This window comes from Geotrypetes seraphini, chromosome 6, assembly GCF_902459505.1.
Source record: "Geotrypetes seraphini chromosome 6, aGeoSer1.1, whole genome shotgun sequence".
NCBI classification, from domain to species: Eukaryota; Metazoa; Chordata; class Amphibia; order Gymnophiona; family Dermophiidae; genus Geotrypetes; species Geotrypetes seraphini.
The window spans coordinates 132224141-132248292 of NC_047089.1; the positions used below are offsets into that span (position 1 = coordinate 132224141).

Sequence of the window (24152 nt, forward strand, 5' to 3'; positions counted from 1 at the left end):
ACATTTTATTGATCAAGACATTTTAATTATTAGTGTTTTCCTTTAATTGTGAACAGCTCAACGGTATTGCTATAAGACAGTGTATCGCAAACTGTGTGCCGCAGCACACTACTGTGCCTTCTGAGATTTTAAGTGTGCCGCGGCTCCGGCGCCTTTGCCAGCTGACTTCTACCGGGACTGACTTTTGGATGCGTGTCTTCTGGGACTCCTGCCTTCGATGAGTGACTGTTGCCTTTGACGCATGTCTTCCTGCCTCTTGCCTTCCGGGCCTCTTGCCTTCGACTTCTCTCCACAACCCCGGACCAGCAGCAGCAGCTCTGTGTGGTTTTAACTTCAGCACACATCTGCTGCTAGCAGTAGTTTAGCTATGGTTTCATCAGGCAGCCTCAGGGCCTTTGCTAGGCCCGAATCGGGGACCAGAGGAGAAGCATGCAGGAGGAAGAAAGAAGAAATGTTGCACCGGTAGAAAGGAGGGAAAAATGTTGGACTGGGAGAGGGGCCAGAAAAGAGGAAGGGAAGGGAGATGAACTGCAGGTGGCAGAAAGGAGGAAGGGAAAGAGAAATGATACACTGGGGGGGGGGGGGAGAGATGATTAAAGGAAGGGAGAGATATCAGACCAGGGAATAGAAGGGAATGAGGGGAGTCTGGTAGCGCTATGGAAATAATAATAATAACAGTACAGTTGTAAAGAGAGATGCCAGATTATGGGAAGGAGAGGAGAGAGATGACAGACTGGGAAGGGGAGAAAGGAAGGAGAGAGATGTCGTCAGACCACTGGGGGGGAAGGAGGGAAGGAGAGAGATGTCAGACCATGGAAAAAGGGAGGAAAGGAGAGAGAAATAGGAAGGGAAGACAAGGAAAAATAGATTTTGAGAAGAAAGCAGAAAAATGGAAATATTGAATGTTAAGTTAATGCCAAAGATGGATGCAACCGAATTTGCTGAAATACTTTCAGGGATATGAAATTTATAGACTCAAAGCCAAATACTGCAATTTCATTCTTGGATGTCTGGATAACGATAATGCAAAATGAGTTCCAGATGAAGGTTTATACAAAACCTACTGACTGTAACTCCGTGCTTCACTTTTCCAGTGCCCATCCTGGTCATCTTAAAAAGAGCCTTCCTTTCTCCCAATTTTTAAGGATCCGTAGAATCTGTACCTCAGACTCTGAATTCAAGATTCAAGCAAATTGTTTGAAAGAAAAATTCTTACAACGAGGTTATCCTCCTAAGACTGTGAACATCGCATATAGGAGGGCGTACTATAATCATCGCGAACATTTGTTAAGTGTTAAAACTACTGAAAATTCGGAAACCTGTGATAAAATCATGACTTGTGTATTAACTTATTCAAAGAATAGTTACCATATTGCTCGTAGTTTGAGAAAACATTGGGAAATACTAAAAATAGCGGGTACATTCAAAGACTACTCCTTGAGAATAGCTTACCGCCGGAACCGGAATCTTAAAGAGATATTATGTCCCTCGATTCTTAGGGAGACTATGGACACCTGTATGCACGAAAGAGTAGGGCACCAAATGTGTGGGAGTTGCCAAATGTGTACTCTTATGGATTGTACTAGGACATTTAAGAATCCAAAAGACAACAGAGAATACATCTTAAATCATCAGTCCAATTGTAAAACTCAGGGTGTTGTATACACTTTGAGATGTCCCTGTGACCTCATTTATGTAGGACAAACTTCACGCAAACTCAATGTTCGTTTGACCGAACATAAAAGTAATATTAAGAACCGCAATATGGGTGCCCCTCTGGCGAAACACTGCATCGAGAAAAAACATGAATTTTCCTCTCTACGGGTTGTCATTTTAGAAATAGTCAAACCAGATAGGAGGGGTGGTAATTTCCGCCGGACTTTAGCTCAACATGAGCAACGTTGGATCAATCGTCTACAGACTTTGTATCCAAGTCGTTTGAATAAACATATGGAGTGGCAGCATTTTTATTAATAAGTTTACCGGCTTTTGCCGATGTTTCCTTATCTGCACCTTTAATGAAATTCGATATTGACTCTGACGTCAGTACGCTGATAAAACTCTTTAAAAAGAGGCTGTCGCCATTTTGTCTTATGTTTAGAGACTTTAGCCGTGTTGATACAACATAGTAGGTATGTAAGGTTTTCAATTCTATAGATTTAAAAGGTTAAACAATATCTGTCTTTCTTATTTTTGATTTTATTTTCAGCAGCGTGTTTCACTAGTTGGCCCTGAGGCAGTGGTTCCGAATAATCCTCCACGAAACGCTGGCCACGTTGGCATGTTTTGAAACATATTGCTGAGAGCATACAACTTGAACATTAATTTAAAGCTAAGTAATCTCATTTTTGGAAGTCTCAGAATATTGATGTTGCACATGATTTTCAATATATGTGAAGCTGAAAACGTTGAAGCAAAGTCTCATTCGTCTCAGAATATTGATGTTGCACATGATTTTCAATATATGTGAAGCTGAAAACGTTGAAGCAAAGTCTCATTCAATTGAATTAGTGCATTATAAAACGAAGATTATAAAACAGGAATTTTTAGAAAGTGATCATTTTAGAATAAGTTATGAATAGCCTTTAAAATTATTTAAGAAAAATAAAAAAATATATAAGTTTAAAAGAATATTAAAAATATATTAAAAATATTAAAAAATGGGGAATATTAAAAATTGAAGTTAAGTAAGGGTCTGGAAGGAGGCCGATGATTGGAGCTAAGGAGCTGGATAACTACGCAGACTTTTGCGGTCAGAGTCTATGACTTGCGTAGGCTCTGTAACTGAGGCCCTTCCAGTAATCAATTAGTGATAAGGTGGCTTGGTTTTGCACTTTTTCACAAATAGTGGGATACTAGTGGTCTTTATTATAAGTTAAGTAAACCTGTTAGAACTTGCCACAAGTGCAGTGACAATTGCAAGTTTTAAACCAGTACCTTCTTTGGACATTTTTTGAAGTATTTTGAAGTGGTTTTTCATATAACACCTTTGGAGGAGTGATTAAACATTTTTCATAAGAGGACTATGACTGGAAGGTAAACTCTTTCCCCAAGGGAGGCCTCAAAACCTTCCCTTCAGAGTTTCAAATCTCTGAGCTTTCTTATAATTTTGTTTCGATCACCCTTCACTGGTTTATTATTCACAAGGCCAGTTTTTTGGTGTATATTTAAAGATGGATGCAAGGCAGAAAGTGAAGACGGAGAGAAAAACAGTCATTGGATAAGAAGGCCCTGGAAACATAGTTAAAAGCACAGAAAAATAAAGTCACTAGATAACATAGGTAGGGAAAATGATTTTATTTTCAATATAGTGATTGAAATGTGTCAGTTTTGAGAATTTATATCTGCTGTGTATATTGTGTGTATATGAAAAATGAATGGAAAAAATTGCATTACAATTAGTAAAGGGGGTGGGATCTGGGGGAAGAGCTTGGGTGGGTCTACGGTGGAGTTTGGGAGGTCTGTGGTTGGGGGTACTCAGTTGATATTTGTTAGACTTCCCTGCTGGCACGCCCTACTGGCATTTCAGGGCCTGTCTGGAGGGCCTCTTCACATGCGTGGATGTCAGCGTGATGATGTCGTGCATGCGCGTGATGTCATCACGGCGATGTCCGCGCACTTCTGAGGGCCTTGAGCCAAGCCCACTACCTTTAGTGTACCTCGGCTCAAAAAAGTTTGAGAGACACTGCTTTAAGAGGATGTTAACTATAAATACTGTAGACTGGAAGGGCAGTGAAAGGAAAGCTACATGGCCGAAGGGATGTGCTTGCAAAATTAATTGACTAAAGTGTTTGCTTTATCCTCATTCCTGATCTAGATTCTACCTGGTCTAAGTTCAGATCTTCAGTAATAGATTAGAGGTCTATAGAAAAAAAATTTAACAGACTGAGTTGCAAAATAGCAGTCGGGGGTAATCTTTGTTGTAGGTGGCAAAAAGACATGTACATGGAGATACTTTAATCACTTGCATGAATAAATGACCTCTTCTAGCAGTGCTTATCAATTTTTTTGCTGCCATGGCCTCATGACCATGACCAAATAACTGCAAGCCCCTGAATGCACAGAATAAAGACTCACTTATGGAGAGCTCAAACAAGTTATGACACCAAACAGTTTGGGGATGCCATTTGTAGTCCCAACCCACAGTCTGGGAACTACTACTGCTACTTATCATTTCTATTGAAGGGAAAAACACGTGGATTTCCTATAGTACTGTTTTCGATCCGGCCATGCAAATTAGCTAAAATCCCATGCAAAATAGCCAAGCAATTGATGCACTAATATCGCTTGGGTATACAAACCTCCCCACCCCAAAAAAAACATCACAGGTTTTAGCTATCAGAAAAACCCGACAGGTTTTGCATGGGGAGGGGCCTAAGGTCCTGATTTGCTCAGACATCAGACCTTAGGCCCCTCCCTATGTATCACATGGAATACAAAGGGAGGAACCCAATGGGAAGGGGGCCTTAGGCGTCTGAGCCAATCAGGGCCTTAGGCTCCTCCTCGTGCACTGGGGAGGGGAAGGCCCATCATTTTCCATGTGCGGGCCTCAGGGCTGGATGGACCATGCTTCCCTCCAGCTCCCAACATCTATCTACCAGGAGGTGGGGGTGGGGTTTGGGAGAGCATCCGGTGGCAGGAGGGAGTGGGCTAACCTCCTGCCTTTTTTTGGGGGGGGAGGAAGGGGGGAAGGTAGTGGATGGTTGGGGGTATTTGGCCAGGCAGGAGGGAGTAGGCATCCTTCCTGCCATTTTCGCTGCCATGGGGATAGTGTTGCAGTGCCAGTTCGGGGGGGGGGGGGTCATTGGGGGCGGCCATCAGCATGGGGGGGGGGCTTTTAAATATTTTTTTTAATGGGGTAGATTGTGAGTGTGTAACACACACATCTATTCCATTAAAAAAGAGAAGCCCTAACAGCAGTGACAGGAGACTGTTTCCCCTGTCACTGCTATTAGTGCTCTGCGCATGTGTCAATTGGTCATTTAGTGATTGATCTGTCGGGTTTGCATGCAAACTTGGTAGCACATTGATTGCTCCTCCACAATTGGCCAGTGAATTGACTTTAGTGCATCTAGCCCTTAAAGATTTTAGGCCAATGATTGCTATTAACAGGATTTAAAAAAAAAACAAAAAACCTTGGCCTGCATTATATCTGAGGCTTTTTCCTTCCAAAAAGACAATGGGACTCGTTTTCAAAAGAGTAAAACGTCTCAAAAAATTACAAAGTGGCATTGGATGTTTTTCTTGCTCAAACATTCAATCACTATTTTGAAAATAGTGATTTGGAGTTTTTATCATCAAGAAAAACATCCAAATGTCACTTTATGTCATTTTTCTACACTTTTCTATGCAGTTTGTCTAAATCTCAGGGTGACATGTTGGAAGCATGGTCTGGGCAGGACTAGGGCGAGCTTATGATTTGGATGTTTTTCTGCAGTAATGAAACATTGTAGAAAACATCCAGGGCAAAAACCGGAAGGTTTAGGCTAGACCTGTTTCAACAACGAATATGTTCCAAAAAGGTACCCAAACTGACTAGATGACACAAGGAGGGATTTATTTAAAAATTTTTTATACCGCATAAAACGTACGCGGTTTACATTAAGGCATGATCCACCCTTGCTCCCTCATTGGTCCCCAACTCCCTCACACCACCCAAAGATGACTGCTTCAGATGTTATGGTCAATCCTATTAGTGTACCAAGCAGGTTCTCGGAGTACCTTAGTGGTCAATTCAATGGATTATAGAGTTGAAGACCAAGGCTCATATCCCAGTCTGGTGAAATGTGTGAGCCCTCCAAAACCCACCCAAAACCTACTGCACCTAAGTAAAGATGAAACCTGTAGGCATAAGGGCTATTGTGGTGGTGTACAGGTGTGTATAGTAAGTTTTGGGTGGGTTTTGGAGGGCTCACCATATGCTATAAGGGACCTATTATGTGAAATTCACTGCAGTGTCCCCCTAGAGTGCCCCACTGCTCTGCTGGGATGTCTATGAGGCCAGTCTATGAGAATGCTGTCTCTTCCTACATCCCAGAGAGTGGGGGTAAATGGACAATACTCGGACTGGAAAAGCGTCACAAGTGGAGTGCTGCAGGGTTTGGTGCTCGGGCCTGTGCTCTTCAACATATTTATAAACGACCTGAAAATTGGTACGATGAGTGAGGTGATTAAATTTGCGGACAATACAAAGTTATTCAGAGTAGTGAGGACACAGAAAGATTACGAAGACCTACAACGAGACATAAACTTACTTGAGGAATGGGCTGTGAAATGGCAAATGAGGTTCAATGTGGATAAGTGCAAGGTGATGCATGTCGGTAACAAAAATCATATGCATGAATACAGGATGTCCGGGGAGGTACTCAGAGAGAGCCCCCAGGAAAGAGACTTGGGAGTGCTTTTAGACAAGTCAATGAAGCCGTCTGCGTAATGCGCAGTGGCGGCGAAAAGGGCGAACAGAATGCTAGGAATGATTAAGAAGAGGATCACAAACAGATCGGAGAGGGTTATCATGCCGCTATACCGGGCCATGGTGCGCCCCACCTGGAATACTGCATCCAACACTGGTCGCCATAAATGAAAAAGGACACAGTACCACTCGAAAGGATCCAGAGAAGAGTGACAAAAATGGTTAAGGGGCTGGAGGAGTTGCCGTACAATGAGAGACTAGAGAAACTGGGCCTCTTCTCCCTTGAAAAGAGGAGATTGAGAGGGGATATGATCGAAACATTCAAAATATTGAAGGGAATTGACTTAGTAGAGAAAGAGAGATTGTTCATAAAGCTGGGGCTGTATTATCGCCCGCCTGGTGCGTCAGAAACAATAGGACAAGACTTGGAAGCAGAACTGAGACAGGAATGCAGGACTGGAAGTGTAACAGTGATGGGGGACTTCAACTACCCGGGGATAGACTGGAGTACGGGACACTCCAACTCCACGAGGGAAGCAGGATTCGTAGAAGCTGTGAGGGACTGCTTCATGGAGCAACTAGTCAAGGAACCGACGCGAGGGGATGCTACTCTTGACCTCATCCTTAACGGATTAGGGGGGCCTGCAAGAGGGGTAGAAGTGGGAGGAACACTAGGCAACAGTGATCACAACGTGATCAGATTCACATTAGAAAGGGGGTCACCCATAGAGGGGAGGACCGCAACGACTGCGCTCAACTTCAGGAAAGGGAACTATGTTGCTATGAGGAAAATGGTGGGGAGGAAGCTCAGGAACGGATTTAGGATGGAGACTGTAGGGAGCGCCTGGACCCTTCTCAGGGACACACTGCAGGAAGCGCAAAAACTGTACATCCCCAGTTTCAGGAAAGGCCGCAAGAACAAGCGGTCAAAAGACCCGGTTTGGATGACACCTGAAGTAAAGAGGGTAATCAGTGACAAGAAAGTGTCCTTCCGGAAATGGAAAAGGGATCCAACGGAGGAAAATCACCAGGAGCACAGGAAATGCCAAAAGGAATGCCACCGAGAGATTAGAAAAGCAAAAGGGAAATACGAGGAGGGGCTGGCCAGGGAGGCGAAAAACTTCAAGGCATTCTTCAGTTACGTAAAGGGGAAGCAACCAGTGAGAGAGGAGGTGGGGCCATTGGACGATGGGGATAGGAAGGGAGTGATTAAGGAGAATAAAGAGGTAGCTGAGAGGTTGAACACGTTCTTCTCGTCGGTCTTCACGAGCGAGGACACGTCCAATATACCGGACTCAGAGGAGCTCATGAGTGGGGAGCAGGCCAAAAGATTGGGGCATATAGAGGTAAGTCGGGAGGATGTCCTCAAGCAGATTGACAGACTGAAAAGCGGCAAATCACCGGGACCGGACGGGATCCACCCAAGGGTTCTAAAGGAACTAAGTCAGGAAATAGCGGGCGCAATCCAGCATGTTTGCAACCTATCCTTGAAAACTGGAGAGGTACCAGAGGACTGGAAACTGGCGAATGTCACACCTATCTTTAAGAAGGGATCGAGAGGTGACCCCGGGAACTACAGGCCGGTGAGCCTGACTTCAGTTATAGGGAAGATGGTGGAAGCAATGATCAAGGACAGCATTTGCGAGCACATCGAGAAAAATGGCCTACTGCGGACAAGCCAGCACGGATTCTGTAAGGGAAGGTCGTGCCTGACAAACCTTCTGTACTTCTTTGAGGGAATAAGCAGTCAGGTGGACAAAGGGGAACCCATAGACATCATTTACCTCGATTTTCAAAAGGCCTTTGACAAGGTGCCACATGAAAGGCTGCTTAGGAAGCTGTGGAACCACGGGGTGGGTGGGGATGTACACAGATGGATCAAGCACTGGCTGTCAGGTAGACTACAGAGGGTCAGAGTAAAGGGCCAATATTCTGACTGGCGGGGAGTCACGAGCGGTGTGCCGCAGGGATCGGTGCTGGGGCCGCTACTCTTCAACATATTTATCAATGACCTGGAAACGGAGGCAAAGTGTGAGGTTATAAAATTTGCAGACGATACCAAGCTCTGCGCCAGAGTTAGGACCAGGGAGGAGTGTGAGGAACTGCAAAGGGACCTCGATAAGCTGGAGGACTGGGCAAACAAATGGCAAATGCGCTTTAACGTAGATAAATGCAAGGTCATGCACATAGGGAAAAAGAACCCGTTGTTCGAGTATAAAATGGGGGGGAGATTGCTGGAAGACACCGGACTTGAGAGAGACTTGGGTGTGCTAGTGGATCCATCCATGAAACCATCCGCACAGTGTGCAGCAGCCTCGAAGAAAGCCAACAGGATGCTGGGCATCATCAAGAGGGGCATATCAACCAGGACGCGGGAAGTCATCATGCCGCTGTATCGAGCGATGGTGCGCCCACATCTGGAATACTGCATTCAATATTGGTCGCCGCACCTCAAGAAGGACATGGCAGTTCTTGAGAGAGTCCAAAGGAGGGCAACGAAACTGGTAAGAGGGCTGGAAAACTTCCCATATGCTGAGAGGCTGGATAAACTGGGGCTCTTCTCTCTGGAAAAAAGGAGGCTCAGGGGGGATATGATAGAGACCTTCAAAATACTTAGGGGCATAGAGAGGGTGGACAGGGACAGGTTCTTCAGACTAAAAGGGACGACAGGTACAAGGGGGCACTCAGAGAAACTGAAGGGAGATAGGTTCAAATCAAATGCAAGGAAGTTTTTCTTCACCCAAAGGGTCGTGGACAAATGGAATGCGCTCCCGGAGGAAGTGATCCGGCAGAGTACAGTACAGGGATTCAAACAGGGATTGGACAGATTCCTGAGGGAAAAGGGGATCGTGGGGTACTGAGGGAGGTGCTGGGGTGTTGCATAAGTATAGACAGCTCACCAGGTCGTGCAGGTGCAAGGCCGGAGGGTTAGGACATTGATGGGAAGATAGGACTTCGATGAGAAACCTAGGGGGCAAGGGGGCCCCTTCTGGTGATTAAGGCAGGTCATGACCTGTTGGGCCGCCGCGGGGGCGGACTGCTGGGCGGGATGGACCTCTGGTCTGACCCGGCAGAGGCACTACTTATGTTCTTATGTTCACCCTCTCCAAGGTGAAGAGAACGAGAGGGCACTCTCTAAAGTTAAAAGAGGATAGATTCCATACAAACGTAAGGAAGTTCTTCTTCACCCTGAGAGTGGAAGAAATCTGGAACACTCTTCCAGAGGCTGTTATAGGGGAAAGCACCCTCCAGGAATTCAAGAAAGGGTTAGATAAGTTCCTGCTGAACCAGAATGTACGCAGGTAAGGCTATACTCAAACAGGGCACTGGTCTTAGACCTAAGGGCTGCCGCGTGAGCGGATTGCTGGGCATGATGGACCACTGGTCTGACCCAGCAGTGGCAATTCTTATGTTCTTAATGGCTTGTTTGTGTGCATATTTTCCTTTGGATGCTTGAAAATGGCCCTAAAAGATAGATGCACTAAGCCAAAAAACATCTAGCAAATCATTTTCAAAACAAAAAGTTAAATGATTTTCTAGTTTGAAAATGGTTATTTTCTCTACTGGCCATTTCCCCAAAACATCCAAAATCAGATTTAGATGTCATATTGAAAATGCCCCTCCACATGTTACGTCATATCAGACTTTTGCTAACTAACACAGTGAAGTTTATTTAATTTGATTGGTATTGAACTTCCAAAGAGAACTATCTATCCTAGTTACAGATGGCACACTGAGATATAGCAAGATTAAATAACTTGTGCAATACACCATGCCCCTTCATTCTACCACAGGAAGTTTAATTTAAGCACCAAAGGCTGGATTCTGCAAATGGTGCCGTTATCTGGTGGTGCCTCCAAACATGGTGCCGTTTGCAGAATCACGGCTATATGAAAGGTAGGCCAGGGTTTTAAAGGCCTACATTTCCAAGGCCTACCTTTCATGAGAATTGCATCTAAGGAGGCGCCTAAGAGCCCCTAAGGCCACTTCCAACATTAACCACGCCCATAGTGGCCTTAGGCACCTCCATTTTTAAAAATGGTGTTTTAATTGGTTTTTAATCGGCACAGTCAATTACTGTGCTGATTGAACCAATTAAAACAATTAAGTTAGGCAGCATTAGGCCGCATAACATAAGGTACAGTTATTAGAATCTGGACCCAAGTATGCACTTAAATTTATGGAATGCTAGCACTTATGCATATGAAAATGCACTTGCACACATGTAAGTGATAGCAGAGTGCTTAGTGCTATTCTGCAATTTAAGTGCACAAAGAACTTAGGGGTCCTTTTACTAAGCTGTGGTAAAAAGTGACCTTAGCATGCTTTTATGCAAGTTGTCCAACATGTTAATGCCAATTTTATCACAGCTATGAAAATGGCCTTTTTGTATTTTCTGTGTTCTTGGCTATGTTCTGTTGCCATTAGGGCACAGCCATTAAAAAAACCACCCCCCATAATGCAGATGGTAATGGCTCATGCTCTATTTGATAAACTGATTGCCCTTGGTATGAGCCCCAAAGTGATGGACTGGGTCAGGAACTGGTTAAATGGAAGGCGAGAGAGGGTGGTGGTCAACTGAGATTACTCTGAGGAAATGGATGTTACCAGTGATGTGCCTCAAAGTTCAGTTCTTGGGCCAGTTCTTTTTAACATTTTTGTAAGCGATATTGCTGAAGAGCTGACTGGTAAGATTTGTCTCTTTGCAGATGATAACAAAATCTGCAACAGAGTAGACACCCTGGATGGTGTGAATAACATGAAGAAAGACCTAGAAAAACTTGGAGAATGGTCTAAAATTTGGCAGCTAAAATTTAGTGCTAAGAAATGCAATGTCATGCATTTGGGCTGCAAAAACCTGAAGGAACGGTACAGTTTAGGGGATGAAGAACTTATGACAGAAAAGCAGGACTTGGGATCGATAGTACTGTATGTGATAATCTTAAGGTGGCCAAACAGGATGAAAAGGTGATGGCAAAAGCTAGAAGGATACTTGGGGAGAGGGAGAGGAATGGCGATAGGAAAAAGGAGGTACTGATGCCTCTATATAAGACTCTGGTGAGATTTCATTTAGACTATTGTGTACAATTCTGGAGACTGCACGTTCAAAAAGATATAAACAGGAAGGAGTAGGTCTAGAGCAGTGGTCTCAAACTCAAACCCTTTGCAGGGCCACATTTTGGATTTGTAGGTACTTGGAGGGCCTCAGAAAAAATAGTTAATGTCTTATTAAAGAAATGACAATTTTCTAGGAGGTAAAACTCTTTAAAGTTTATAAATCTTTCCTTTTGGCTAAGTCTTAATAATAATATTGTAATTTATTGTAAGCTAAAGAGACATATGATCAAGAAACTGTTTTATTTTACTTTTGTGATTATGATAAACATACCGAGGGCTTCAAAATAGTACCTGGTGGGCCGCATGTGGGCCCCAGGCCGCGAGTTTGAGACCACTGGTCTAGAGGAAGGCTACTAAAATGGTTGGTCTATGTCACAAGGCGTACGGGGACAGACTCATAGTTCTAAATATGTATGGAGAAACGGTGGGAGAGGGGAGATATAACAAGAGACATTGAGGCAAATAAATGCGCACGAGGCAAATCTTTCAATTGAAAGGAAGCTCCAGAGTGAGAGGGCATAGGATGAAGTTAAGAGGTGACAGGCTCAGGAGTAATCTAATGAAATATTTTTTTTATAGAAAGGGTGGTAGACGCATGGAATAGTCTCCTGGTAGAGGTGGTGAAGGCAAAGACTGTGTCTGAATTCAAGACAGCATGCACCATCTCCTCCCTCTCCCCTCCATCCATGTGTACTATGTCCCTTTTATATTTCTCTGTTCCTCTTTTTTTAAACAACATTTTTTCCATCTCTCTTCTCTTCCCCAGCCTCCCATCCCTGTGCTCCATATCCTCCCTCTCACTTCCTTTCCTCTCCATCCCAGTGCAGCATCTCCTCCCCATCTCTACCCTTCTGTCATCTTTCTTCTCTCTATCCTACAATCTGGCATCTCTCTCCCCTCCTTTCCTTCCCTCATCCCTCTATGTGGTCTAGCATCTCTCTGTCCTTTCCTTTCACCTCTCCCCTATCTTACTCTGGAATCTCTCTCTCTCTCCTTTTTCCCTTCACCTGATATGGCTTCTCTCTCCCTTTCCCTCCCTCCTCCAGTAGACCAACATCTTTCTCCTTCCCTTTCCTCTTCCTGTGATCTGGTATCTCTCTCCTCTCTTTCCCTTCCTTCCTCCTCCCTTCACTGGTCTGGCTTCTCTCTCTCTCTCTCTCTCCTTCTCCTCCTCCCTACCGAGGTCTGGCAACTCTGTCCTCCCCTTCCCTTCCCCTTCCCTCCCCAGAGGTCTGGCATCTCTCTTTTTTTTCTCCCCATCCCCACAGTCCAGCATCTCTCTAGTAACCCCCATTACTATCCCTCCCTCCATGAGATCCGGTAGTTGCTCCCCCCTTCTCCTTCAAGGCTGCTCTTTCATTCTTCGAGCTACCAGCAGTATGAGTAAAATAAACATGATGCCTTCAGCAGCTTGGAAGCTTTCTATCTGCTACTGCTTCCCACCTATGTGAGGACAAGAAGCAGTAGGAGAAGGAAAGCTTCCAGACCACCGAAAACAGCATGCTTATCTCTTGCTGCCGGTGGTCCGAAGAGTGAAAGACTGGCTGCTGGGAGGGAGAAGCATTAGATCCTGATGGGTGTGTATGTATATGTAACCCTGGACAATTGCACGGACCGCCCAGAAAGTGAGTCACAAATGGCTCACGGGCCTTGCAGTGAAGACCACAGAATTAGCATATAATACAGCTTAGTAAAAGGATTTTTAGCATATAAATACTGTACAAGACCATGTCCAGAAGGGAGTAGCATGGGTAGGTCTAAATTTTACAAACATAATTTATAGAATATAATAAATTATCCCCTGGATTCTTCATATGGCAACCAAAATTGTGCATGCAAATTTGGGCACACACCCAATTAGTGCCAATAACTGGGTATAAACAATTTCGATTTGCACATGCATTTTGCCAAGTGCTATTTTATAAAGATCTGCACATACATCTTTTACCATGCGACTGAAAAGGGGAGGCATGGGTAGGTCAGGGGCATTTACTAAAGATGTGTGCGGTATTACAGAATTCAGGAGATCTGTGCCCAATTTACACGTGAAGATTTACATCAGGTTTCAGTTGGTATAAAGTCTCACCTCCAATGTTGGGCACAGATCCTGGCACTATGCCCTATTCTATAAATGATGCCCAACTTGGAGTGCTATTTATAGCATAGCGCTTAGTGCTCATTTGTTTTGATGCCCAAGTTTGAGTGCCATTTACTAAATCTAGTCCTATGCTTCCAAATACTGTATTTATATGCACCCACTTATGCCAGCCACAAATTTGGCATAGGTGGGGATACCTAAATGTAGGCATGCTGATGTTGATCTACCCTTGTATTTTATAACTACTGTTCAAAAAATATCTCCCATCAATCTAAACCGCCATCTAATGAGTTCCCAATCAATTCCTTTGGGAATAGAATCTCTTTATCCAACCCAAACTAAACACCCCTACTGTCCATATCATCAACATTAATTAACCAACATCATGCAATCATCAAAACAATAAATACACCTCCGCTTATAGGCATATGATGCTACTCTCCACCCGAAGAAACTGGACTCAGCTCATGTAACATCTTTTGTAATCTAGAATATATTGTAATTCTTTATTCTTCACCAGTTGTAAATTGACTCAGTTGCTATGTAACATCTCCTGTGACATTGAATGTACTGTAATTCTTCACTATTACCTGTAATTAACTCTTCTCCTGTAATGTAATTCTACTGGAAATGCCCAGATATCTTCTTTATTGTAATCCGTTGCTATGTTACATCTGCTGCGATATTGAATGTATTGTAACTCTTCACTGTTACTTGTAATCTACTCTTCTCCTGTAATGTAATTCTACTGGAAATGCCCAGATATCATCTTTATTGTAATCCGCCTAGAACCGCAAGGCACAGGCGGAATAGAAATCCCTAATGTAATGTAATGTAATGTAATAATGGTGATTATAGCGCAGTTATAGAATAGGTCGCAACCCGAATGAAGTAGGAATCAAATATGTGGTGCCCAGTTATAGAATGGTCCCCAATGGGCCATAAGAAATGATCTGATCAATATCCAAATTGATTTAACTGGCCAGAAATGGCTGCTAACTGGATAAATTGCTTGTTCATAGCTATTTGGTAATTTTTAGTGGCACTTAACCATTATTTTCATTGAAAATGACTGGTTAGTGCCTAAGTGAAAACCGGTTATGCTGGGTGCATTCTGGGGGCGGAGTCAGCACTTGGCTGCTTAAGTTCTAATATTCAGAATTTAACCAGCCAGGTTTAGTGCATAAATGTGACCACAGATATCAGAGTCCTAATTTTTATGCTCCACACCATAGCCTGTTAAGGTCTGAATATTGACTTCACTAGTTATGTACTAGCTGTCTCAAAAAAAAAAAGAATATTCAATGGCGAAACTGCCTAGCGATCAGTAAAACGGTCACTAAGGGCTCCTTTTACGAAGGTGTGCTAGCGTTTTTAGCGCGCGCTACAATACCATGCGTGCTAGACGCTAATGCCTCCATAGAGCTGGCGTTAGTATTTTCCATGTAGCACGGGGTTAGCGCGCATGGCATTGTAGCGCACGCTAAAAACACTAGCGCACCTTCGTAAAATGAACCCTAAATTCAAAGTTATTGGTATGGCCTTGACTTCAATTATACCCTTGCTGACTCCAGAAGTTTGCAGCCAATGATGGTGAATAATAAAGAGTAAATCGTTAGGTACAGACTGCAATTCACCGGGGGAAGGGGGAATATGTCCTGTTTCATTGATATGTAAAAATCCAAATAAACAAGAAAGGATGTCCAAAAAATCAATAACCAAAAAAACACCCTCCAAAGTACAGGTCTACATATCAGAATTACAGTGGCACCTTGGTTTAAGAGCATAATTCGTTCCAGAAGCATGCTCTTAAACCAAAACACTCGTATATCAAAGCAACTTTCCCCATAGAAGATAATGGAAACTTGAACAATTTGTTCCACCAACCCTCCCCCCCCCGAGGCTACCGGCGCTGCTCCATCACCCCCTCTCCCCGCTCTAACCGGCATTGCACCCCCCCCGAACCGGCATCGCAACCCTCCCCCCCCCCCCCGCGAACGCCCCCCCCGCGAGAACCGCAAAGCACCCCCATGCTGAAAGCAGCATCCGCCCGCCCTTCCTCCCAAGCACTTGGTCCTTACCCCTTCTGCTCGTTGTAAGTGTGAATGCGAGCTCCTGCCTCTTGCCTGGGCTGGGTCTTGAGCATCTGCGCATGCTCAAGGCCTTCTGGCTCTCATTCTCTCGGAGATCTCGTTCTCTCTGAGAGAACGAGAACCAGAAGGCCTTGAGCATGCGCAGATGCTCAAGGCCTAGCCCAGGAAGAGGCGGGAGCTCGCATTCACACTTACAACGAGCAGAAGGGGTAAGGACCAAGTGCTTGGGAGGAAGGGCGGGCGGATGCCGCTTTCAGCATGGGGGTGCTTTGCGGTTCGCGGGGGGGGGGAGGGGTTGCGATGCCGGTTCGGGGGGGTGCGATGCCAATTAGAGCGGGGGAGAGGTGCTCGTACACCAGAACATGCTCGGTTTGCGAGGCAAAAGTTTGCTGAGTGTTTTGCTCGTCTTGCAAAACACTCGCAAACCGGGTTACTTGCAAACCGAGGTTCCACTGTATATCAAAAGGGAGAAAAGACCTTAGTGTGCAATAGGGGCTCTATATAGCTACCCACATAGACAGGCTGGTTTCAAACATAATTTGAGACCAGCAGACACATTCTTGGTCAAAAAACCAGCCTGTCCATGTGGGTAGCTATATAGAGCCCTTATTGGACACTGATGTCTTTTCTCCCTTTTGATATAATTCTGATACATAGACCTGTACTTTGGAGGGTGTTTTTTTGGTCATTGATATGTAAGCCATGCTGAGCTTTTAAGGCTAGCACGGATTAGAAATAACTAATTGTAATGTAATGCTTCCAAAATGTACTTTGATACAAAAACAATATAAAATGTCACATCAAATAAAAATGATACTTTATGACATTATTATCTGAGAAAAACAACTACCGTATTTAAAGTGACAAACATGGTTTCATAGGGATGCTATTCACTAAAAGTTATCTTCTATCTTGTATCTAGTGAAAAAATCTTTTACTTAAGATGATATGCCGATTTAAGTTTATTTCTAAGTTGCATGAAAGTATGAGCTCTTACATCTAAATTTTTTTTAATAAAAGGAATTCTACATATTTATATAGACACCTGTGACTTGATTGACAAGTGGATAAGGGACTGCATCTTTAAAAGTATAGGGGTGGATTTTCAAAAGATTTCTCTGGTTAAATTTAGAAATTAGCCATATTAATGCAACAAGGTAAAAATTATCTCCTCTCCCTCCCTCTCCCCTTTTCCCTCCAAAGGATAAATGTGTGCATCTCAGGTCACAAAGCATACGACTTTAGCAGAGGAAAACAGGGCTAGAGGCATTATCTAAGCAGATATTTTATTTAGCTGGTCACATGAATTTTTAGTGCCAAATTCAACAACTGAACTCTCACAAATTACTGTCCTAAATCTAGACTTGGGGAGATTCTCAGGTGCAAATGTAGCTCAATTAGAAACCACTTTATTCAAGTGTGGAAACCCATTCTATCAGTATCACGTGTTACTATTCACCTTAATGCTGGCTTCATTCTTTTCCATGGCACTGATTCACTACAAAATGTGTGGCAATCTATGGCAAGGATAGTGCAGGTTACTATGTGTTAGTGAATCAGCCCCTACCCAAGGCTGAAAATCCTGATAAAGACAAACAGGCAAAGTTATCAGTTACTGCACTCACTGTGCAGGCTTTTGAAAACTGACCATATAGGGCCTAAAAAAAAATCAGTGCCGACTCATGTGGCGCTAAGCACGATTCTATAAAAGTTAGGCGACCTGTAGTATAGAATCAGGTTTAGCGCTGCTAATGCGGTTTTAGGCATCGCTAGGCGTCCTATATTTCTTGGCCTAAACGCATGCGCACAACAGTACCTAAGTCAAAAACAGGCGCCATGATTCACTCCTAATCATGCCCACTTTTAGGTAGGTGCATTTTAGAGAATCACACCTACCACGTTAGACTCCTGTCAATTAAATCCAATTAATGTCGGTTATAAGGTGTTTGTTCTTTATGGGTGCCAACAAAGTCCATTAATCAATCAAAGTTAGGCACACTGATATAGGCACCTAACTTTAGGCAGACTTTATAGAATTCCCCAGATAGATCTCTAAATTTTTAGTATAGACTAAGAACTATTCCTATCAAATGAACAGTGATAAACATCTAATACACTTTCATATTTTTTGGATGCAGATAGCATGCAACATACCTGTAGGGAAAAATGCTGTAGGCTGTTGTAATTGTGCATTGGCTAGAGCCTGTTGATAGTGCAAAACACTAGGGTTAAAAATTGCACTGGCACCATTGCTTTTTTCAAGGGCTGGTCTCTTTGGTAAAGGGTGGAGAACACCAGGAGGAAAAGCCTGTAAAGAGGGACTTTTATAAGGAAATTAGAACTTAAAATATAGAGCTGTAATGTTCTATAACTACATAAATTAATATATACTTAATAAATAAGTACTAAAAAGATGCCTTGCCATGCACTTTAACCCAAACGGTAGCAATGTAGGATGAGTGAAATTTTTGTTATTGATAGCAAAAGCCATGGTTCTTTTAATCTAAACTTACAGCACCAAAGCTGCACAAAAGAAAAGCAACAGAAATGGCATCTGCTTAAAACATGACTTATAAAGCATTCAGGAGCCATTTATGAACAGTTAGTGTGTACTAAAACTATTAACCCACTATTTACCTCAAAGGCCATTTTATGCAAAGAGCCTCTGGTAAACAAAATATGTTAATTACATTAGCACATGCTGTTTGTAAATGACCCCTCTTAGAGGGAAAAGGAAAACTTTATTTCAATAACCTAACATGCTTCATCTTTACTTTTCCCCTCATTTAACAAATAGAGTTGTCCATAAAAAAAGCATATTCTACAACAGAAACAGTTTTAACTAAATTCTATTTTTATGAAGTCTATTTTAAAATGAATTCATGTTAGAAAAAAAAAGCAGAAATTCTGTATTTCATATGAAAATGAAATAGCTATAAATAATGCCAAATTTTCCCAAACATTAATAATACATAAAATTATTTTCAACTGATGTTAAAAACAATAAAACTATTCATTAGTTGCTTCTTTGAAAAGCTACATGCAAAGCAAAAGGTGAAAGGTCAAAGTACCAGGTCTACAGTTGCTTCGAGAGGTCGCTTCATTGCTTTGGCAGTCGACTGAGTCTTTTAATAACAGGCAGCGAGCACATGATGGCAGTGGGCCAATGGGATTCAAGCGAATTAACATACAGGTAAACAGCAAGCAGAGGTGCATCATGGGAACGGCATTGCATTGTGGATAGGTGAGAAGGAAAAAAATATTCTGAATGCAATATACAACATACAAAACACTAGGCATGCACAACAACAAAAATGTCTTCTAAAGAAATGAATATTACATCTTGAATTAGTACTGAAGCATAAATGCATCTACTATACCTTAGTTAAAAGCATATAAAAGAGTAAAATATAGATGTTTGAAATTCAGGAAAATTAATTAAAATAGCAGCTAGCAGACACCAAGTAAGCATTTTATAACATATCACAGAAATGTATTGCTTTTAAGGTTCTTACAAGACCTATTGATGATAAGTTAGTTGCTACCATATATGCTGAGTTAAAATATAAATGCAACATTAAGAACTAGAAAATTAGTACATTTTAAGGAAGTACATTTCATTTTCTTATTCTAGCTTTCTGGCAGGAATGTATTAAGGTGATGCTTTAAATAAAAATAATCATTTCCCTCCTACTGGTACCCGTTTTATTCATGAATACTTAATACATAACTTATCATCAATTTCAATAATTAAAGTGATACAAATATTCTCAGAACTTACCGAAAAATATTATAAAATGACGTTCACGAATATACATTTCAAAGTATAGATAATGATTTTTATTCAAATCTAAGCTACTTTTAGGAATTACATGTGATGAAAAATCACTTTGGCCCTGATTCTATAAAGTCTGTCTAAAGTTAGGCGCCAATATCAGCACCAATTCTATAAAACCTAGGTGCCCATCATAGAATCAGGCTTTTTAGCGTAGACACTTTGGGCGAGGTGCCTACTTTTTATAGAATTGAGGCCCTCTTTTACAAATGTAATTATCGCGGTGGTGCGTAATCGCGGTGTAATCGCTCTGATGCCCACAGGGATTCAATGGGCATTGGAGCATGTGCCATACGGCAGCTGCTACCACACCTTTGTAGAAGGGAGGGGGGGTTGTTTTTAGAGGTAGGCACCTAACTTTCAATTAAATCCTATTAAGGCTAATTGTGAGGTGTTGAATGCCAATATTAGCACTGATTAAGCCTGTTGTTCAAATAAAGTAGGCGCCGATATTAAAACCTAACTTTAGGCAGATTTTGTAAAATCAGGGCCTTTCTACCCTATATTCAATGCTATTTAACCGGCCAGGAACAGCTCCTGGCCAGTAAGGGCTGGATTCTATAAACAGCGTCATCATCGTCCACCTAAGAAACGGCTGCTGGTCACGTGTCAATCACGCAATGGTACCATTTCTAGAATCACGGCTTCATGAAAGGTAGGCACCAAAAATATACGCTAGGGATTTAAAGGCCTACATTTCCGACACCCATCTTTCACATGAATTGCAGCTACGGAGGTGCTCTATGACAGTGGTTCCCAAACCTGTCCTGGGGGACCCCCAGCCAGTCAGGTTGAATATGCAGGAGAGAGATTTGCATATAATGGAAGTGACAGGCATGCAAATCTCTCTCCTGCATATTCATTAGGGATATCTTGAAAACCTGACTGGCTGGGAGTCCCCCAGGACAGGGTTGGGAACCACTGCTCTACGACGCCTAACGCATTAGGCTTTGTAAAGCATCTCCATAGCCATGATGAAGGTGCCATTATTCTAGGTGCTGGTAGGCACCTACATTTCTTTTAAGTTAGGTTCCTAACTTCAGGTGCTGTTTATAGAATATGGGCCTTAACGTTTGACTGGCAAACCACTAATATTCAGTGGGAGATAGCCGGATATCTCTGCCAAATATTAGTGGTTAGCAGCTAAAACTTGGCTGGCAATATTGCATGATAAGTGCCACCACAAGTTGATACTAATTGATATATGGCCTAAATCAGTGGTTCCCAAACCTGTCCTGGGGGACCCCCAGCCAGTCAGGTTTTCAAGATATCCCTAATGAATATGCATGAGAGAGATTTGCATACCTGTCACTTCCATTATATGCAAATCTCTCTCATGCATATTCATTAGGGATATCTTGAAAACCTGACTGGCTGGGGTTCCCCCAGGACAGGTTTGGGAACCACTGGCCTAAATGGAGGAAAAAAGATCTCAGAATCACCTTTTGGGGATCATAGATTTCTCACCCCAAAATCTGTACGGTGATGAATCTCTATCATTGATCAAAAACCTCCATCCTATCCTATGAAAATAAATTATTTTCTTTTTTTAAAATTTTATTTTCTTGTGTTATTTAATTTCATGTATTTCTTATATTATTTAATTTATTATAGTATAAATAAATCAATGTTACTGATGCCAGCAGTAGAATGAATTAAACACTTATCTGAAAATGATGGTAAATCAAAGTGTCTTCATGCAAGGGTAGAATACCCAAAACGGCAAGAAAATCGTTGCTATATCCGACTACATGCTGGACACAGAGAAAGTGCTCAATATGATATTAAACCGACGGGTCCCGTTTCGCCCTAATATCCGGGCTTTATCAAGAAACGAGTGCACGTATCTGGATGGAGGTTTTGATCAATGATAGAGATTCATCATCGTACAAATTTTGGGGTGAGAAATCTATGATCCCGAAAAGGTGATTCTGAGATCTTTTTTCCTCCATTTAGGCCATATATCAATTAGTATCAACTTGTGGTGGCACTTATATTTATTTTGTTGATACACATCCCTTTACTTAGAATATTGCATGATAGCCATCAATTTTAAGTGCTTATTGGACAAGGTTAGGGGCCAAATTGAGCTGCTCAAAAAGCAGATCTATCTTTGGATACTATAACTTAGCCAGCTAAGTCAATTTTAAGCACTGGTTGGCTAAGATGAGCTAGCCAAAATTAGACCAGATACTGAATATCGGCAGTCAGCACCAACCGTGGGAGTTAGCTAGCCTTCTTCCCTCAGTCTGAAAATAAGCCCCTTCTTGTCGTCCTACTAATGGAAGTTATGGGAAAAATGGGAAACATTGTACAAGACAGTACAGTATCTGGATTATTACACATTTTATATCATGCTAATATACCATAGCAAAATTTCAAAAAGAAGCTTCCAACTTTTCTTTCCCTAACCTAGCCCTGCCTATTTGAAGCAATTTTCATGCTTTATTTTTTACAAAGGTATCCAAACATTTGCTATATAAGAATTTTTGAAAATTGCTGTCAACAAAATGACAAATACAGTAGGATTGTTTCAGAAGCTTTCCTTTTTTTCTGTATGAAGAAGAATTAAAACATTATACCAGCTTTATTAAAGTCCAGTATAAATGTGCCAGAAATTTCATTTTCTGCAGTAGCACAACAAACACATTAACACTTAACAAAAACTAAAATCTTAGTTCAATGAAAGACCCCTGAAGGAAGGAAATGTATATGAAGGAGGGAGGGGGTGATAGAGAGGTGTGGTAAAGGAAGAGAGCAGGTGATAGTTTTTTAAAAATAGTTTTGTAATGCAGCTGACGATGTACATGATTGGTTCCTAAAAGAGGCTTTGATTTGTATTCTATCTATTTAACCCACAATGAACTGAATCACTGTTCCTAAATGATTAGAAAACAAGCTCCAAGCATACAAGAATGTGTAAGTCGAAGGAAGCAAAATGAGCCAAAATCTCCATATGTCACCAGCATGATAGAAGACTTGCTACACAGAGTCTATACAATGTTTAAGTAATGATAAATTACAGAACAACACATTAATCATTCATAAGAGATTTTTGGTTGTAAAATTACTTCAACTGCCCTTAGACTAATTTTCATTAGAACAGAGTATATACATCATCAAGCTATTAAGAAATGACAAAAACGGAAAGAAACTTTAGTGTTTTCAATTTGCAGGTTGCTGATGGATGTGGGTGAAAGCAGGAAAAATCAGTGCAGAGACACAGAAAAAGATAAAAGAGATACATATTTAATTAAAATGTGAAACCCTAACCTATTAAATTCAAAGTAAGCAGGCATTAGCATAGGAAGGAATTAGGCATCTGCTGTCACTTATCCATTACATTTCTTCAGCTATCAGATTTTTCTGTTGAAACATCTGATTTATTCTTACCTTGTCTGAATTACTACAAGACATTTAAATATTTAACTCAGTCAGAACTCAATTCAAAGGTCTAATTTGTCTTTGAGAGCCAAACCATGAACTGAGCCAAAATGTTATACACCACCCAAAAAATTACAACTAATTATTGTCTAATCTATTTGGATCCTTTTCAAAAAGAACTTTCCTCAATTCTGATTCTATGAAAATATGCTGTAATAGAATTGCATATATTTTATTTTGTACTCTGCCAGGAAATATAAGATTGAGTAACATATACATTTTTAATAAAATTAAAATAAATACATAAAAATAATCTTTATAGAATCAGGCTTTTTCTGACTTTCACATCTAAGAGGGGCATTTTTGATAGTACGCCTGTCTCAGTTTGGATGTTTTGGGAAAGACATTCAGATATCCAGTAGAGAAAATGTCCATTTTCAAAACAGTAAGACATCTAACTTTACTATTTTTTTAAATGACCTATCTAAACGTTTTGGCCCTTAGTATGTCTATCTTTTTTGGCCATTTTTGAATACCGTATATACCTTATATACCTTGAATGGAGAAACTTTAACTAGTACTTCGGCGGAACGAGACCTATGAGTAATTATCAGTGCAGACATGAAAACTGCCAATCAAGTGGAGAAGGCTTCATCTAAAGCAAGGGATGGGATGTATCAGTAGAAGCCTTGTCAGCAAGAAGCCTGAAGTCATAACGCCATTGTACAGAACCATGGTGAGACCTCATCTGGAATACTGTGTACAATTCTGGAGGCCACATTACCGTAAAGATGTGCTTAGAATCGAGTCGGTTCAACGGATGGCCACCAGGAGGATCTCGGGGCTCAAAGGTCTCTCGTATGAGGAGAGACTAAACAAACTACAGCTCTACACTCTAGAAGAACATAGGGAGAGGGGAGACATGATTGAGACATTTAAATACATCACAGGACATATCGAGGTGGAAGATGATATCTTCTTTCTCAGGGGACCCTCTGCCACTAGAGGGCATCCGCTCAAACTCAGGGGCAGGAAATTTCATGGCGACATCAGGAAGTATTTCTTCACAGAAAGAGTGGTTGACCGTTGGAATGAGCTTCCAGCGCAGGTGATCGAGGCCAGCAGCGTGCTGGACTTTAAGAATAAATGGGATACCTATGTGGGATCCCTACGAGGGTCGAACTGGAACATCGGTCGCTAGGTATAGATTTA

The 24152-nt window shown here is 41.9% G+C and overlaps 1 protein-coding gene across 10 annotated transcripts in view; it reads right to left on the reverse strand.

The window, feature by feature from the left end:
* Positions 1–24152, reverse strand: part of MBNL2 (muscleblind like splicing regulator 2) — a 334741-nt gene that overhangs the window by 91443 nt on the left and 219146 nt on the right. For 6 of the 10 annotated variants that reach the window (XM_033948336.1, XM_033948337.1, XM_033948339.1 and 3 more), the window contains exons 7-8: positions 18793–18846; positions 17876–18029 (exon numbers count right to left, since the gene is read on the reverse strand). In XM_033948336.1, the coding sequence (XP_033804227.1) occupies positions 17876–18029; positions 18793–18846 (208 nt within the window). Of the gene's footprint in view, positions 1–17161; positions 17239–17262; positions 17304–17875; positions 18030–18792; positions 18847–24152 lie in introns of those variants that run through there. The other 4 variants (XM_033948342.1, XM_033948341.1, XM_033948344.1 and 1 more) reach the window with 3 other exon arrangements.